General features: G+C 51.7%; 1 protein-coding gene across 2 annotated transcripts in view; it reads left to right on the plus strand.

Annotated features, from left to right (window-relative positions):
• NOLC1 (nucleolar and coiled-body phosphoprotein 1) overlaps positions 1-18,714 on the plus strand; it is a 67,669-nt gene that overhangs the window by 38,143 nt on the left and 10,812 nt on the right. The window contains exon 16 of one of the 2 annotated variants that reach the window (XM_088475612.1): positions 3,650-4,135. In XM_088475612.1, coding sequence (XP_088331738.1) covers positions 3,650-4,135 — 486 coding nt within the window. The remainder of the gene's footprint in view (positions 1-3,649; positions 4,136-18,714) is intronic. The other variant, XM_088475613.1, reaches the window with a different exon arrangement.

Raw genomic sequence — 18,714 nt, forward strand, 5'->3', positions numbered from 1 at the left:
AGGTACTGCTTCAACATCTCCACCTGACGATCGCACGGGTGGTTGATAAATTGGAAAAAGTCCTCTCTGATTCCATCACAGCGGATGGTTCATTTGGGAGCCCTGCTGGATTCGCGTCAGCAAAGGATCTTCCTGACTCCGGAGAAGGTCGCCTCACTACAGCTGCGGATACCCAGTTGCCTGAGCCGTTGCCGCCTGTCGGTCCATTCGGCTATGAGAGTTCTGGGGTCCATGGTGTCGACATTCGACATGGTGGAATTTGCCCAGTTCCATTCCCGGCCCCTGCAGGGGCTGATTCTATCAGAATGGAACGGGTTACCTCACCGGATCCGCTCTCAGGTGCTGGTGTTGTCTCCGGACGTTCGGCTATCTTTGGCTTGGTGGCTTCAGACAGCTCATCTGGTCGAGGGGCGCCCATTTTGGATCCCGGACTGGGTCCTGCTCACGACGGATGCCAGTCTCCGGGGTTGGGGGGCAGTGACCGGCTCTTTGTCGCTTCAGGGTCGTTGGTCAGCGGAAGAAGCACTTCTCCCCATCAACATCCTGGAACTGCGGGCAGTATACAAGGCCCTGCAGTCGTCCGGCCCCGCTCTTCACGGAAGGGCGGTACAGGTGCAGTCCGACAACGCCACCACGGTGGCGTATATCAATCACCAAGGCGGAACTCGCAGTCAGGCAGCGATGTCGGAGGTGTCTCGTATCCTGTCTTGGGCGGAGGGTCACATTCCAGCGATCTCGGCGGTCTTCATCCCCGGAGTCCTCAATTGGGAGGCGGACTTCCTCAGCCGTCACGACGTGCATCCCGGGGAATGGTCGCTTCACCCAGAGGTGTTTCAGCTACTCGTGGACAGGTGGGGACTGCCGGAGCTGGACTTGATGGCCTCCCGTCACAATCACAAGTTGCCCGTTTACGGGTCAAGGACAAGAGACGCAGGTGCAAGTCTGGTGGACGCGCTGTCGGTGACATGGACGTTTCACCTGGCGTATCTGTTTCCTCCGATATCCCTGCTTCCTCGGGTTCTGCGGAAATTCAAGCAGGACGGCGGCATGCTCGTGCTGGTAGCTCCGGCGTGGCCCAGACGTCCTTGGTACTCCGATCTGAGGAGTCTCTCCATCGACGCTCCGTACCTTCTTCCTCAACGTCGGGACCTGTTGTCTCAGGGGCCCTGCCTTTACCCGGGTCTGGGTCGGCTGTCTTTGACGGCGTGGCTCTTGAGACAGCCGTCTTGAGGTCTCGGGGCTTCTCCAGTTCGGTTATTGGTACGATGCTCAGGGCACGCAAGCCTGCTTCAGCACGGATTTATCAGTGTGGCACACTTACTTTCAGTGGTGTGAGTCCAGACTTTATGATCCTCAGGTGTTCCGAGTTTCTAGGATCTTGGAATTTCTTCAGTCAGGATTGGATCTCGGCTTACGCCTTGCATCTCTGAAGGTTCATGTGTCCGCCTTGTCCGTGTGGTTTCAACGACGGATTGCAATACTACCAGACGTTCACACCTTTTTCCAAGGTGTTCTCAGGATCCAGCCTCCCTTTGTGCCTCCTGTGGCTCCTTGGGACTTGGCGGTGGTGCTACGGGTCCTGCAGGGTCCTCCGTTTGAGCCTCTTGAGGCGGTGGAGCTCAAGTGGCTGACATTTAAGACGGTTTTTCTCCTGGCAATTGCTTCGGCCAGGAGGGTGTCTGAATTGGGGGCGCTTTCCTGTCGCCCTCCTTTCCTGATTTTTCACCAGGACAGAGCGGTGCTCCGCACTCGTCCTGAGTTTTTGCCCAAAGTGGTCTCGAAGTTCCATATTAATCAGGAACTTGTTGTGCCAGCTTTTCAGTCCCCTGATCATTCAGCTGGTGAGACTTCCTTAGATGTGGTCCGGGCGCTTAGAATTTATGTAGACCGGACGGCTTCGGTTAGGAAGTCTGATTCCTTGTTTATCCTCTTTGGTTTTCACAAGAGGGGTTGGCCTGCCAACAAACAAACGTTAGCCCGTTGGCTTCGTTCCGTTATTTGTGAGGCTTATGCACAGGGGGGCTTACCTGTGCCAGCCTCTGTTAAGGCTCATTCCACTCGTTCTGTGGGTCCCTCTTGGGCTGCTAGACGTGGCGCTTCTGCTGTTCAGCTGTGTAAGGCGGCCACTTGGTCTTCAATTCAAACGTTTTTGAGGTTCTATGCGTTTGACACCTTTGCCTCTCAGGATGCATCCTTTGGGCGCCGGGTACTCCTTTCAGCACAGGAGCGTCCCCGCCCTTAGTTGTACTGCTTTGGGACATCCCCAAGGTCAACCCTGTGGACCCCCTATGGACCCTGAAGTAGAAAACAAGAGATATGGAAAGAACTTACCTTTGTTATCTCTGTTTCTACGAAGTCCATAGGGTCCACAGGGCGCCCGCCCTGACGCACCTGGCTTCAAATGGGCTGTGTGGCTGGTCACCGGTTTTCCGTCTCCTATTGCTGTGAGTATGGTTTCTTGTGTGTTCCAGTCTTCCTTCTCTCTGTTCCATATTCTCCTCCGGCCTAGGCTGCTTACCAACTGAGGTGCCTGTGGCTCGGGGGCGGGGTATAGAGGAGGACCCAAGTGCATCCTGGGAGCTAAAAGCTTAACTGTGTGGTGCCCATGGATCCTGTTCCAGCTATAACCCCAAGGTCAACCCTGTGGACCCTATGGACTTCGTAGAAACAGAGATAACAAAGGTAAGTTCTTACCATATCTCTTGTTATTCTCTACAGTCTTGGCAGTTGGAGACATTAATTGCACATCACTTAAAATTAAATTAGTCACAGATAAGATACTGAACACATTTAGAATATCCAGTCACTATAGTAATGAGCATGAGGAAAATTACCAGCAGTAGGTGAATACAGGCAACAGACAGTTCTTATGTGCTTTGTGTCATCAGACACCATAAAGTTGGGATCCCGGGTATCCCACATCAAGAGTGTGTCCCCTCCGCTGCTGGATGTTTCTCCCCCTCACAGTAACCGGCAGCACACTGTCCTATTCACGCCAATGCGTCTTAACCCTCTATGGGGGTCTTTTTCAAGGCAATGGTCAGTGTGCTGATTAGTAACTCCTCACCTCTTTTGTAGCTGATGTCAACCAATCCTTTTTCTGTTGCCTAACTAATTACAGGTATTCCTCGCTATGTCTACCAATCCCCCGTTGGCATCCCTTAATTATCAAGGTGATATTATAATGGAAGAGCAAAACCTTGAATTGTATTTGCCATTCCTTTTCCTAGAAATGCCCCATGCAGCCCAGAGTTCCCACCCATGTTGAGTGAGGGACTTTTTTTCCGAAACCACATCGGAATTTACTCACTCATGGAAAGAGGAAGAGCTGCATTATATGCCACCTGGGGGTGTATTTTATAGAGCCTGCCTATACTAACCTAAAAGGGAAGTTGGCCATTGCAATGGGTAATTATAGATGACCATAATTGTCGGTTTTTTCCTTCAGCACTGGGAGGGACTGTTATATTTACCCCTACTCGGAAATGTGCTGAAAAAAAAATTACCGTCTCATTCATATAACCCTCCACTCATTATTTCTTTTTATAGTGCCCTGCATTAGAGGTGAATTATTTTTTTCTTTTATTTTTTTCTTGAAGTTCTTAATCACAGTCCAAAATAATTAACAATTAACTTTTTATTGTTGCAGACTCGGACAGTGAAAAAGATAAAAAAGCTGGAAGCAAAATTACTCCAAAACAAATGCCAATGCAAAAAGCCAAAAGTGAAACTTTGAAAAAGACCCCTTCAAAAACTACAACCCCCAAAGCTGCAGCAAAGGCCAGTAGCTCAGACTCGGACAGCTCCAGCGATGAGGATGCAAAAACTACCAAAGTGGTAAAATCTCCCGCAGCTGCTAAGAAACCTGTTCCTGTGAATAAAACAAAGGCCAGTAGTAGCTCTTCATCAGACAGCTCCAGTGATGAAGATGAGAAAGCTAAACAAACCACTGTGAAAAATGGAGGTTCAAAACAGAATAAACCAATCGCTAAAAAGGACGCTTCTGATTCCACAAAGAAAAACACCCCTTCTAATACTCCAAAGGCAGCAAATTCCAAACTGAATGCAGCAGCTAAGAAAGCGGAAGAGAGTTCAGAGGAAAGTTCCTCCAGTGAGGAAGAAGGTAAGGAAAATGGTATGCTTATGGGATCATTTCTTCTTTTTTTTTTATTTTTTATTTAAGGGGCGGGGGGGGGGGGGGGGTTTGGTTATGCTACTGCATCAACAATTAGAGCCCACATTTTCAATATACTGTTTTCATATAAAGTGGAGATCAACATCTGAGCAACCATGCTTTTCCCAGTGCATTGTCTCAATGTTTTGGTACAATGCATCAACAGCCAGACTTATTTTTGATGGTGTTTCTTTGCCAATAGGGAATAACTGAGACATTTAATCTCTGATTAGTCCAGTTTTTATCGCCATCGTAACCAGTAAAGTCAGAGCAAGCAGTGCCTCAGTTGTTTCTTTATCAGGCCACTAAAACTAAAGATTATACAGCGCTATATCCTACCAGCCACTGCGGTCTGTGTAGTTTATTGTAGTGCCAATTGCAGATATATAGTTGTTGTTTTTTTGCGTTTGTATGTGACTTGTGCTAGCTCTGATCTCTACATTCTATACTGTCAGCTTATGCCTTTCCCTTTATTCTTATTTACCCTGACCTACTAAGGTATAGGGGTTCATTGTATCTCACATCTCCTATATATTTGTGAGGGCTGTCACATACTATATAGCACAGTTGCACACTACACTTTGCCATAGTACACATACTGCAGTGTGTTCACTGTACTGTATCATACTGTGTATTCTATTATTCTTGTGGCTATGTCTGGCAGAGGAAAGAATAACAAGCAGGCTAATGCTGCTGCTCCTACTCTGGTATCTTGTAACTCCTGCTCAGCGGGCTTAGCCCCAGAGGACCTCATTCAAGATTTTGCACAGACTCTGGTTCCTCAGCCCTGGTGTCTCCTCTTCAGGACCCATCCTGGGGTTGCCTTTTCTCAGGTACTGACAAAAATTGCAGACCACTTAGCAGTCCCCGTGGTAGCCCCCTCTTTGGGATGACCACAGCGGGTACTCCCTGCAAATTCTTTTCCTCCCCAATGGGTAGACGTACTCTCTACCTCAGCACAGAGCTGTGTTATCTTCCCAGTCCACCCAGTTATCTGATTCTGATATATCATCTGGGGAGGCAGAAGACGCAGCCACTCTGACTCCATCTCAGGAGACGAGGAGCCACCCTCTAAATTAAATATACCTGCTCTTGTGGAGAAAGAGTAAGAACCTGCTCCTCAGAAAAGCAACCACATTTTAAATGACAAAACATAGTTTTACCAGTGTTCCCTCTGATCAGCTATCTGATCACATAAGTGAAGGATGGAATATGCCCGGTAAAAGGTTTCAAATTCCAAAACATTTAAGTTCCTTTTACCCTCTTCCAGCTACTGATTGCACTAAATGGGAAGTTCCCCCAGCAGTGGATTCTCATGTAACACATTTGGTTAAGAATGCCACCTTACCCATCCATATTGCAACCTCCTTGACGGAGACTACAGATGGGCGTATAGAAGCTTGTCACAAATCTATATACTCTTACAGGAGCTATTACTTGTCCTGCTAGGGCTATGGCCTGAGGGGCAAAAGCCATTGAGCGTTGGGCAGAAGCCCTAGAAGAGACATTTACCCCGATGCTTCAAGGGAACAACTATACTGCATATCTCACATTAGAGATGCATCCTCCTACTTGGGAGAAGCTGCTATGGATAAGGCTCTCCTGGCCTCCAGGATATCTGCCACTTCGAGAATGTGGCTCGCCGTATTGTTTGGCTCCTTTCCTGGAAAGCAGACTCTGGTTCAAAAAGGACTCTGGAGTCCCTTCCTTATTCTGCAGCTATCCTATTTGGTCCAGAATTAGATAAAATTGTGACTACTTTGGCAGCTTCCAAGACTGCGTTCTTGCCCTCTACATATAATACAAAGCCTCGGACATCATCCTTTCAGTCCTTTTGCCATCAAGGAAAAGCTAAGGGTCAGTCCTTTCCACGGCAGCAGGCATCAGCCAAGGCCTCCAAGCCTAGGGCCAAGCAAGCCTGGGCTACTAGATGTCCACCTGCCAAGTCTGAGGACAAGCCTACAGCCTGATGTGGGAGGCCGACTTCTTTAATTCGCCCGGTTTTGGCGTCAGACCACATCAGATGGCCTGGGTAAGAGAAGTGGTTTCCTATGGATATGCTCTAGCCTTCCTAAGTTTCTAAGGCGACCCCCAAGGCAGTTATTTTGCATAGAACCTCCATCGGACCCAAGCAAAGGCCCTACTGCTCCAAAAGGCCATTCACTCCTTACTGAATTCAGCAGTAATAATTCCGGTCCCCTCCTCACAGAGGCAAGGGCTGCTCTTCTACCCTTTTCCTGGTTCAGAAGCCCAACGGGTCTCATCGGCCTATCCAATCTCTGAACAAGTTTATCAGGGTGCCCAGGTTTCTTATGGAAACCGTCCGCTCTATTATCCTGGCTATAGAGTCTGGGGATATTATGGTGTCTCTGGGCTTTCAGGACATTTACCTACATGTACCTTTTAGCGCCATCTCATCACCTAATTCTCCGGTTTGCTATCCTACAGCAGCATTATCAATTTCAGGCTCTACCGTTTGGCCTCTCAACGGCCCCTCGGGTCTTTACCAAAATCATGGCGGCCTCCCTTCGTCGTCAAGGGATCAGACTACTCCCGTACTTAGACCACCTCTTGCTGTTGGCTAGCTCCCGAGAGATTCTTCACTGCCATCTGCAGTTGACAATTGCCTTCCTACAAACGCACGGGTGACTGTTCAACTGGAAAAAGTCTTCCCTGACGCCTTCTCAAAGAACGATACATTTAGGGAACCTCTTGGACTCTCTGGTTCAGAGAATCTTTCTAACAGACAATATCTCCTTAATACAACACCGAGTGCGCTGACTGCTCCCTAGTCGCCGAGTGTCAATTCACGAAGCAATGCAGACATTGGGATCAGTGGTGTCCACCTTTGACATGGAGTTTGCTCAGTTTCGGGTCCCTACAACACCTGATCCGCTCCAGGTGGAACGGCCTTACCCCATCTACTTCGGTCCCAGACTATGGGCCTCCCCCGGAGGTTCGTTTGTCCCTAGTCTGATGGCTACAGACATTCCATTTAGAAAAGGGTCGCCCCTTTTGGACCCCGGATTGGGCTCTCCTCACCACAGACTCAAGCCTCCGAGGGTGGGGCGCAGTGACCGGCCAGCACTCCTTCCAGGGCCACTGGACGCCAATCAAGGCAAAGTTACCAATCAGTGTCTATCTACAGAGCTCTCAGTCTGGCTCAGGATATTCTTTAGGGCAGGCCAGTACATGTATAGTCCGACAACGCAGTGGCCTATCTCAATCACCAAGGAGGCACTCTGAGTCGGGCAGTAATGGCAGAAGTGTCCCACACTCTCATATGAACCGAATGCCATCTCTGCGGTATACATCTCGGGAGTTCTCAATTGGGAAGCAGATTTCCCCAGCTATCACGACGTGCATGCAAGATAGTGGTCTCCACATCCAGAAGTCTTCTAGGTTCTAGTGGAGAAATGGGGTCTGCCGGATTTGGATCTCATGGCCTCAAAACAAAAACAAACTTCCAGTATATAGAACCAGAACAAGGGACCCCGAGGCCTTCATGGATGCATTGTCAGTGAAATGGGACCTTCCATTTGGCATACCTCTTTCTCCCAAAATCCTTGCTTCCTCGAGTTTTTCGGAAGTTCAAGGAGGAAGGGGGCACAGTCCTGTTATCTCCGGCTTGGCCCAGACACCATTGGTACTCCGATCTTCAGAATCTCTCCATAGACATTCCTCTACACCTTCCTCTACTTCCTCTACGGGTAGACCTGTTTTCTCAGGGTCTATGTCTACGTCCGGACTTGGCCCATCTGTATTTAACAGCTTGGCTCTTGAGACATGCCTCCTAACGGCTAAAGGCCCCCATACACTGGGCTATAAAGCAGGCAATCCGACTGATTGGTGCGATTTGCCTGCTATATCGCACCGTGTATAGCCCTGATGTCGGGCCGAGTGCGCTCCCGTGGGGTCATACATCGCATACCCTGATCTTTCTGCAGAACCAGAAGATCAGGGGATGCGATGTGCGATCATATGGATTGCTATGCGGGTGAGAGAGCGGGGAGCCGGCATATCAGGCGGTCGGCCACCCGATCGCACCGTGTGCGGACCGACTGATATGTCAGACGACTGATCCCCCCCAGTCACCTCGCACGGTGCCACCACACAGTGTATGGGGGCCATAAGGGATTTTCAAGCTCTGTGGTCCAAACCATGCTCAGGGCATACATATTTCCAATGGTGTGCTCCAAGAAACTGACCACCAAGTTTTTAAGGTGTCTAGAATTCTTGCCTGTCTTTAGGCTGGATTGGATCTAGGCCTCTGCCTAGCATCTCTGAAAGTGCAGGTCTCTGCTTTATTCATCTGGTTCCAGTGCAGATTGGCTCCTCTACCAGATGTTCACACCTTCCTGCACGGTGTTTTCTGTATACAGCCTCTCTGTCCCTACTGTGGCTCCATTGGATTTGGCAGTGGTGCTCCAAGCACTTCAAGAACCTCCATTCGAACCCCTGGACTCAGTTGATGTCAAGTGGCTTACTGCGAAGACTGTTTCTTCTGGCTATAGCATCTGCCCGTAGGGTATCTGATTTAGGGGCGCTTTCATGTCGCTCCCCCTTTTTAATCTTTCATCGGGACAGGGTGGTTCTTAGAACACGCTCTGGCTTCCTTCCTAAGGTGGTCTCTCATTTCCACGTAATGAGGAAATTGTGGTTCCAGCCTTTCAATCACCAGACCTCTCGGCAGGTGAGGGCTCTTTGGATGTTTTCCTTGCTCTAAAGATCTACGTGGACCATACTACTCCATCAGGAAGTCGGACTCCCTCTTCGTCCTATATGGAATCCACAAGAAGGGATGGTCAACTAACAGACTCTGGCCAGATGGATTTGCATGACCATCTCACAGGCTTACACGCAGTCTGGCCTTCCTGTGACTGCTACAGTATCTGCTCATTCTACTCGCTCTGTGGGTCCCTCATGGGCAGCCCAGCAGAACGCCTCAGCTGAACAGCTATGCAGGGCGGCCACCTAGTCGTCTGTCCACACCTTTCTTAGGTTTTATGTCTTTGATACATTTGCCTCTTGGGATGCTTCCTTCGGGTGTAGGGTTCTCCTATCAGCTTAGGAGCGTTCACGCCCTTGAACTGCTGCTTTGGGACATCCCCATTGTCTCCCTGTGGAGCCCTATGGACTCTGAAGAAGAAAAAGGAGAGTTATGGTAAAACTAACCTTTATTAACTCTTTCTTCGAAGTCCACAGGGTCCCCGCCCTGATGCTCGTAGCTTCTATGGGCTTCTTCTCTTGGTCACTTGTTTCCTTCTCTGTGTGAGCGTGTGATTCTTCAGTGTGCCAGTTTTCCTTCTCTGCTCTCCTGCTCCTGCCTTTGGCTTGTTAACAAAACTGAGTTTCCCTCAGGCTGTGGGTGAGGTATAGGGGGAAGTACCTGGGGTTGAAAAGCTTTGCTTTTGGTGTCCTGTCCTCCAAGGTCCCACCTACACCCCATTGTCTCCCTGTGGACCCTATGGACTTCGAAGAAAGAGTGTTAAAGTTAAGTTGTACCATAACTCTCCTTTTGTTAGTAGTAGAGCATGACGCTTCAGACATACAAAATGTGGATGCTTTAATCAAGGCTGGTATCCAATTTCAAGAGAGAGTGTAAGCAGACAAGTTACATTTCCTTCGTCTTATTAATTGTGGAAGACATGTTATCCACAGTGTGGGTGCATCCAGAGCCCAAATTGCAGATATTAAAACACTTAATTTCTCTTTACCTGCTGCCTTCTGCGGACATATCCAAGTGGGGAAACAACCCCTATGGTGGATATTTCAGTCTTTCTACTTCAGGGTCCATAGGGGGTCCACAGGGTTGACCTTGGGGTATAGCTGGATCTGGATCCATGGGCACCACGCAGTTAAAGCTTTAGCTGCTTCCAGGATGCACTTGGGTCCGTCCTCCTCTATACCCCGCCCCCGGCCACAGCACCTCAGTTTGAGTTGGTGCCCGGCCGGAGTCGGGTCACCTGCACAGGGGGGCTGCAGGAGCAGCCCCCAAAAGCTTTCTATTTTTATTTAAAAAAAAAAAAAAAAAAGAGCCTGTTAGATTGTTATTTTAAAACAGTGGCTCTAGTGTGGCAGCGACGGGCTGTCTATGCAGACGCCCACGCTGCCGCTCTCCTTCCCCGCTGGCGCCGCGACGCCAGTACTGCACTGGGGATCGCGGCGGGAGGCCAGAGTCCGTACTAGCCGGACTCTGGGTCCCTCCCTGGACTGCTGCCGGAGTCGCCGGGGACAAAGAAAGCCGCGAGTCGCCAATTAGCGGCGGTTCGCGGGTTTTGCCTGCAGATGCAGTCCTTTGCCCCCGGTCCTAGGGGACAGACCGGGGGCCGCTAGCGGTGGCGGCGGGCTCCCCCTCTGAGGAGGAATAACCCGTGGGACCACTAGACCACCAGGGATATATGGCAAGCGGGATGCCGGCAAGCCCTGGGGTTAATATGCTAGCCAGGGGAGGAAGCCTTCCCTGTTTAGCGGCTCCTCCCCTCAGCTCAGCGCGCCTTTCAGCACGGAGTCTGGCGTCGCTGAGCTGCAGCTACTCGGCCACTCCTCCTCTGAGGTCTCCAGCGGTCATTTTCTCACAGTGGAGCGCAGATCTTCAGGGAGCACGCGGACCGGTCCCCCTGTGTACCTCTCCCCTGATTAAGGACAGCGTACACAGCACTATAGCCCTCCCAGACACTGAATCTGGGCAGGTTGATTGTAGTGTAAAGGTGCAGTGAGTATATCTTCCTGCATGGTATGTGACTTTTTGCTAGTGCTGCCTGTCTGTGCTTATTTTCCGCTTACTGTCAGCTTATACCTATCCCTTTACTTCTCCTACAAGCCCTGCAGGTGTGCGGGGGAAGGGCGTTTCTACTGACCTCACTTATATAGATCACGTATTTGTGAGGTCCGTCACATACAGTAGTGTGCTACTCAGTGCCATATTGTGGGCTGTTGTTCAGCACACCGGTGAGTGCGTTTCACTTCTACCCTGGTGCCAGATATATAATATATTCTGTCATGTCAGACGAGGAGGTTGAGCGCTCAGTGGCTCCGGTGTTGGCCTCCTGTGGACGCTGTTCTGCAGGAGTAGATAGGGAGGATTTGTCACAGGATGGCCTGTGTAGTCGATGCCAGGTGGCTCCTGGCCCATCCAGACCTTCTCTGGCGCAGGAACCACCGTGGGCGATGTTTTCTCAAGTGCTGGTGTCTATTGCGGACCGTCTGTCGGTCCCGACTGCTCTCCCTACTAGGGCGTTGCCCCAGCCGACCATCCCCCATTCCCTGGGTGTCCCGCAGTTATTGCGGAGTCCTCCTGGGTCTCAGTCGGTGGGTCCCTATGCGGGGTTGCCTATGTATATACAGGCTTCCCCTGTGCCGCAGCAGCCTGTGGTACCTTTTCAGGCCCCTATGGTGACTCCTCCACCCTGGGTGGATGTGCTCTCCAACTCCGTGCAAAATTTGGCGGCCGCTTCCTCGGCTTTTCAGTCAATGTTGCAGACTGACATGCCTTCTAGGATTTCAAAACGCCCACTCATGACACGGGCTGCTCAGGTATCGGACTCAGAGGGTTCCTCAGATGATGGGGAGGTCCCTGATGACACTGACTCGGACGCCTCGGTCCAGGAAATGGATACCAAGTCGTCCATTAATGTGCGAGCACTAGTTAGGGCGGTGCGAGCTATTCTTCTTATAGAGGATGAGGCACCGGTTCCTAAGTCGAAGTTTCCTAGTTTAAAAAAAACTAAGGTGGCTTCTGCGGTGTTTCCCCTGTCGGATCAGTTGACGGATCATATGGCGGTAGCTTGGCAGGCGCCCAGTAAGAGATTCCTTCCTCAGAAGCGGTTGGCTTCTAATTACCCCTTCCCTGAGGCACATTGTAAAAAATGGGAAACTCCACCGGCGGTGGATTCCCATGTCACCCGTTTAACTCGGGGCGCCACCTTACCATTACCGTCGATATCCTCGCTGAAGGATCCCACGGACAGGAAAGTTGAGACTTGCTTAAAGTCTATTTACTCCCTCTCCGGGGCGGTGGCCCGACCGTCCATGGCCATCTCCTGGGTGGCCAAGGCCATTGAGGGGTGGGCCAATGCATTGGAAGATACATTCCCGGACGACGCTCCGGATGTCCAGCGGGCGTTGTTGGGACAAATGAGGGACGCTGCTTCTTACATTGGAGAAGCTTCTTTAGATGCTAGTCTGCTGACCTCGCGGGTATCGGCTGCAGCGGTGTCTGCCCGCCGATCCTTATGGTTGCGGTCCTGGAGAGCGGACTCTGATTCAAAGAAAGGTCTGGAGGCCTTACCTTTCAATGGGGAATTACTATTTGGTCCGGACTTGGACAAAATAGTGGACACCCTGGCTAAATCCAAGTCGGCCTTCCTCCCTTCGGCGGCACTGCCTGCTAAGGTTCGGAGTTCGGCTTTTCGTTCCTCTCTGGTTCAGGGTAAGGCGAAAGGTCAGTCCTTCCCGAGACTGTCTGCGAGTAAGACGGCCTCTAAACCCAAGAAGCAAGCCTGGAGTGCTCGGCGCCCTTCTTCCAAGCAGGAAGATAAACCTGCGGCCTGATGGGACGGGCCTCCCTCTGGGGGACCTCGGAGTGGGAGGCCGACTTCTTCTATTTGCCCAGTGCTGGCACAATACCACCACGGATGCCTGGGTTCGAGAAGTGGTCTCCCAGGGGTACGCCCTGTCTTTTCGGCACAGACCACCCCACCAGTTTTTCTGCACAAGTCCTTCTCAGGACAAGACCAAGGCGTTACAGGTTCAGGAGGCTATAGAGTCCTTGCTGAAAGCAGGGGTCATTGTTCCCGTTCCTCTATCACAACGAGGGACGGGGTATTATTCGTCTCTGTTTCTGGTGCAGAAACCCAATGGTTCTCATCGCCCTATCCTCAACTTGAAGTCTCTGAACAAATTCCTCAGAGTTCCCAAGTTCAGGATGGAAACGTTACGTTCCATCATTCTGGCGATGGAACCGGGGGATTACATGGTGTCCCTGGACATCCAGGACGCCTACCTCCATGTTCCGATAGCATCTTCACACCAGCGGTATCTGCGGTTCGCTATCCTTCAACACCACTATCAGTTCCGGGCGCTACCCTTTGGTCTCTCCACGGCACCGAGGGTGTTCACGAAGATTATGGCGGTCATGGCCGCACATCTTCGGAACCAGAATGTACGGCTGCTGCCGTACCTGGACGACCTCCTGTTGCTGGCGAGCTCCCTGGAGGTACTGCTTCAACATCTCCACCTGACGATCGCTTGCCTGCAAGCACACGGGTGGTTGATAAATTGGAAAAAGTCCTCCCTGATTCCATCACAGCGGATGGTTCATTTGGGAGCCCTGCTGGATTCGCGTCAGCAAAGGATCTTCCTGACTCCGGAGAAGGTCGCCTCCCTACAGCTGCGGATACGCAGTTGCCTGAGCCGTTGCCGCCTGTCGGTCCATTCGGCTATGAGAGTTCTGGGGTCCATGGTGTCGACATTCGACATGGTGGAATTTGCCCAGTTCCATTCCCGGCCCCTGCAGGGGCTGATTCTATCAGAATGGAACGGGTTACCTCACCGGATCCGCTCTCAGGTGCTGGTGTTGTCTCCGGACGTTCGGCTATCTTTGGCTTGGTGGCTTCAGACAGCTCATCTGGTCGAGGGGCGCCCATTTTGGATCCCGGACTGGGTCCTGCTCACGACGGATGCCAGTCTCCGGGGTTGGGGGGCAGTGACCGGCTCTTTGTCGCTTCAGGGTCGTTGGTCAGCGGAAGAAGCACTTCTCCCCATCAACATCCTGGAACTGCGGGCAGTATACAAGGCCCTGCAGTCGTCCGGCCCCGCTCTTCACGGAAGGGCGGTACAGGTGCAGTCCGACAACGCCACCACGGTGGCGTATATCAATCACCAAGGCGGAACTCGCAGTCAGGCAGCGATGTCGGAGGTGTCTCGTATCCTGTCTTGGGCGGAGGGTCACATTCCAGCGATCTCGGCGGTCTTCATCCCCGGAGTCCTCAATTGGGAGGCGGACTTCCTCAGCCGTCACGACGTGCATCCCGGGGAATGGTCGCTTCACCCAGAGGTGTTTCAGCTACTCGTGGACAGGTGGGGACTGCCGGAGCTGGACTTGATGGCCTCCCGTCACAATCACAAGTTGCCCGTTTACGGGTCAAGGACAAGAGACGCAGGTGCAAGTCTGGTGGACGCGCTGTCGGTGAAATGGACGTTTCCTCCGATATCCCTGCTTCCTCGGGTTCTGCGGAAATTCAAGCAGGACGGCGGCATGCTCGTGCTGGTAGCTCCGGCGTGGCCCAGACGTCCTTGGTACTCCGATCTCAGAGCCTCTCCATCGACGCTCCGTACCTTCTTCCTCAGCGTCGGGACCTGTTGTCTCAGGGGCCCTGCCTTTACCCGCATCTGGGTCGGCTGTCTTTGACGGCGTGGCTCTTGAGACAGCCGTCTTGAGGTCTCGGGGCTTCTCCAGTTCGGTTATTGGTACCATGCTCAGGGCACGCAAACCTGCTTCAGCACGGATTTATCACAGAGTGTGGCACACTTACTTTCAGTGGTGTGAGTCCAGACATTATGATCCTCAGGTGTTCCGAGTTTCTAGGATCTTGGAATTTCTTCAGTCAGGATTGGATCTCGGCTTACGCCTTGCATCTCTGAAGGTTCATGTGTCCGCCTTGTCCGTGTGGTTTCAACGACGGATTGCAATACTACCGGAGTTCACACCTTTTTTCAAGGTGTTCTCAGGATCCAGCCTCCCTTTGTGCCTCCTGTGGCTCCTTGGGACTTGGCGGTGGTGCTACGGGTCCTGCAGGGTCCTCCATTTGAGCCTCTTGAGGCGGTGGAGCTCAAGTGGCTGACATTTAAGACGGTTTTTCTCCTGGCAATTGCTTCGGCCAGGAGGGTGTCTGAATTGGGGGCGCTTTCCTGTCGCCCTCCTTTCCTGATTTTTCACCAGGACAGAGCGGTGCTCCGCACTCGTCCTGAGTTTTTGCCCAAAGTGGTCTCGAAGTTCCATATTAATCAGGAACTTGTTGTGCCAGCTTTTCAGTCCCCTGATCTTTCAGCTGGTGAGACTTCCTTAGATGTGGTCCGGGCGCTTAGAATTTATGTAGACCGGACGGCTTCGGTTAGGAAGTCTGATTCCTTGTTTATCCTCTTTGGTTTTCACAAGAGGGGTTGGCCTGCCAACAAACAAACGTTAGCCCGTTGGCTTCGTTCCGTTATTTGTGAGGCTTATGCACAGGGGGGCTTACCTGTGCCAGCCTCTGTTAAGGCTCATTCCACTCGTTCTGTGGGTCCCTCTTGGGCTGCTAGACGTGGCGCTTCTGCTGTTCAGCTGTGTAAGGCGGCCACTTGGTCTTCAATTCAAACGTTTTTGAGGTTCTATGCGTTTGACACCTTTGCCCCTCAGGATGCATCCTTTGGGCGCCGGGTACTCCTTTCAGCACAGGAGCGTCCCCGCCCTTAGTTGTACTGCTTTGGGACATCCCCAAGGTCAACCCTGTGGACCCCCTATGGACCCTGAAGTAGAAAACAAGAGATATGGTAAGAACTTACCTTTGTTATCTCTGTTTCTACGAAGTCCATAGGGTCCACAGGGGTGTAGGTGATGTATAGGAAATCCGGGCACTACACAGTTAAATTTTAACTCCCAGGATGCATCGGGTCCACTCTCCCTATACCCCGAGCTAGAGGCACCTCCGTTACCTTGGTGCCCGGCCGGAGTCGGGTCACTGTAAACGCAGGGGGCTGCATAGCAGCTCTTAAACTTTTCCTTTTTTACTAAAAGAGCTCACAGCAGCACAGTCCATAGGACGTCTGCGCTGTCGCTCCGCCACCCCTCCGGCCCACCACCTAAGGACTGATCTGGGGCTATCGGCGGGCGGCTGGGGGTGACACTAGCACGGCTCCCACGCAGACGCAACCTGCAAATCGATTCGGGAGACAAGATAAGTTGCATTGCGGCAGTCAATACCTCCCAGACTCGGAACAGACCGGAGGTCCTGGGGGTGGATGCAGGCTCCAGCCATCGCGCTCCACTGGACCACCAGGGACATAAACAGTGCGGGAACCGGAGTCCCGGCGGTTAATTACCAGGCAGGGAAGGCAGCCTTCCCTGTTTAAGCTGCTCCTCCCCTCAGCGCTACTTTCCTGCGTGGTCTGGCTTCCCTGAGCTGCTCTCCTCTGGACACTTTGGCAGCCACCTCTGCTGCCGTCCAGGCCATGATACAGGGAGAAAAACCCCCTTAAGCTTGCTAAGCGTCATATGCCGTCATCCTCAGTCCACATTCTGAGATTTCATCTGATGACTGAGAAATTGTGGATGCCTCTGAGTCTCTAACTCCTGCGGAGGAGAGTCAGTCTAAGATTAATATTCCTGCTCTGATACGAGCTGTCCATTATGCCTTAGTCATAGCATATTTAGGCAGAGGAGCTGGCCGTTCTTCTATGTTCAAGCAGATAAAGGTTACTTTTGCAGAATTCCTTTATCAGATCAGCTAGTTGATCATATGGCGTCGGCAAGGCAATCGCCTTTCAACGATACTAGCCTCAAAGACGCCTGGCTTACGGTTACCCACTTAGTACAATGTTCCTCCAGAAAAGGGTATCACCTCCTGAGGTGGATTCTCATGTTACACGCTTAATTAAGAGTGCTACATTGCCTATGCCCTCCCTTTCTTTTAGGAGCTGCTTCCCGACCTTCCATGACTATCTCATAGGTGGCCAAAGCTATGGAGCAGTGGGCTGATTCCCTTGAGGACTTTTTCCCTACCGAAGTTTCCAGAAATCAGGTGACACTGGTCGGTAACATCAGAGATGTGGCCGCATATATTGGGGAAGCTGCTCTGGATGTCAGTCTCCTGACTTCCAGAGTCTCTGCTGCTGCTGTGTCGGCTCGCCGTTCCCTGTGGCTGCGCTCTTGGAGGGCGGGTGCTTATTCTAAGAAGGGTTTAGAAAGCTTGCCTTTTAATGGTAAAATCTTGTTTACTCCTGACTTGGACAACATTGTGGACACATTGGCAGCAGCTAAGTCTGCGTTTCTGCCTTCAGCGTCTACTTCTACAAAGCCATGGGCCTCTTCCTTTCGGTCCTTTAGGCCCCAAGGAAAGCCTAAAGGACAATCCTTTCCTAGGCAGTCAGCCCCCAAGACGACTGCCAAGCCCAAGAAGCAGGCCTGGAGTACAAGATGTCCGACTTCCAAGTCAGAGGATAAGCACCCAGCCTGACTGGACGGGCCTCCCCCTGGGGGATCCCAGGGTGGGAGGCCGACTTCTTCAGTTCGCCCAGTGCTGGTGTCAGACCACGAACACTTGGGTAAGAGAAGTGGTCTCCCACGGGTACGCCCTCTTATTTCTCAGAAGGCCTCCCCACCAGTTTTCTGCACGGACTTTCCTTCAGACAGGAACAAGGCCTTGCAGATCCAGAAAGCCATACGGTCCTTGCTCCAAGCAGGGATCATAGTACCGGTCCCGTTACCTCAGAGGGGGACAGGTTATTACTCTACTTTTTCTGCTCCAGAAGCCGAACGGATCCCATGGGCCTATCCTCAATCTCAAATCCCTGAACAAATTCCTCAGGGTACCTTGGTTCAGAATGGAAACCCTACGCTCCATCATACTAGCTGTGGAACTTTGGGAATATATGGTATCGCTGGAGATTCAGGACACGTTATCTCTGGTTTTCTGTACAAAACCAGCATTTCCAGTTTCGGGCTCTGCCTTTTGACTTGTCTACTGCGCCACGGATGTTTACCAAGGTTATGGCTATCATGGCGGCCCATCTGCGGGGCCAGGGTATTCCACTGTTACCATACCTGGACGACCACCTGTTGTTGGCAGGGTCTCCAGAGGTACTCCACCACCATCTGCAGCTAATGATTAACCATCCGTGTGTCTGAAGAACTGAAATCAATTGGAAGAAGTCATCCCTAACTCCATCCCAGAGGATGCTCCATCTGGTAGCCCTGTTGGATTCCTAACAGCAGAGGATCTTTCTGACAGCAGACAAGGTCTCCAATTTTCAGATGCGAATACGCAGATGTCTCTACAGTCGCCGGGTGTCAATCCACTAAGCGATGTAGGTTCTGGGGTCTGGTGTTGACATTCGACATGGTGGAATATGCTCGGTTTCATGCAGGCCTCTGCAGAAACTGATCCTCTCCAGGTGGAACGGATTCCCCCATCAGATAAAGGCACAGGCGATGGTGCTCTCTCCAGTGGTTCATCTGTCCCTGTCTTGGTGGCTACAGACGTTTCATCTAACTAAGGGGCGCCCCTTTTGGATTCCGGACTCTGTGATCCTGTCAATGGATGCCAGTCTCGAGTTGGGACGCAGTAACCGTTCCTCCTCTTCCGGATGTCCGTACCTTCCTACAGGGTGTCCTTCGGATTCAGCCTCCCTTTGTCGCCCCCCGGTGGCTCCTTGGGATTTGGCTGTAGTTCATCGGGCCCTCCCTTTGAAACCCTGGATTCAGTGGATCTCATATGGTTGACGGCAAAGACACCAGGATAGGGCTGTGCTTCGGACTCGCGCTGGTTTCCTTCCTAAGGTTG

The sequence above is a fragment of the Taudactylus pleione genome, unplaced genomic scaffold (genome assembly GCF_031769625.1).
Source record: "Taudactylus pleione unplaced genomic scaffold, aTauple2 ptg000016l, whole genome shotgun sequence".
Classification (NCBI taxonomy): Eukaryota; Metazoa; Chordata; class Amphibia; order Anura; family Myobatrachidae; genus Taudactylus; species Taudactylus pleione.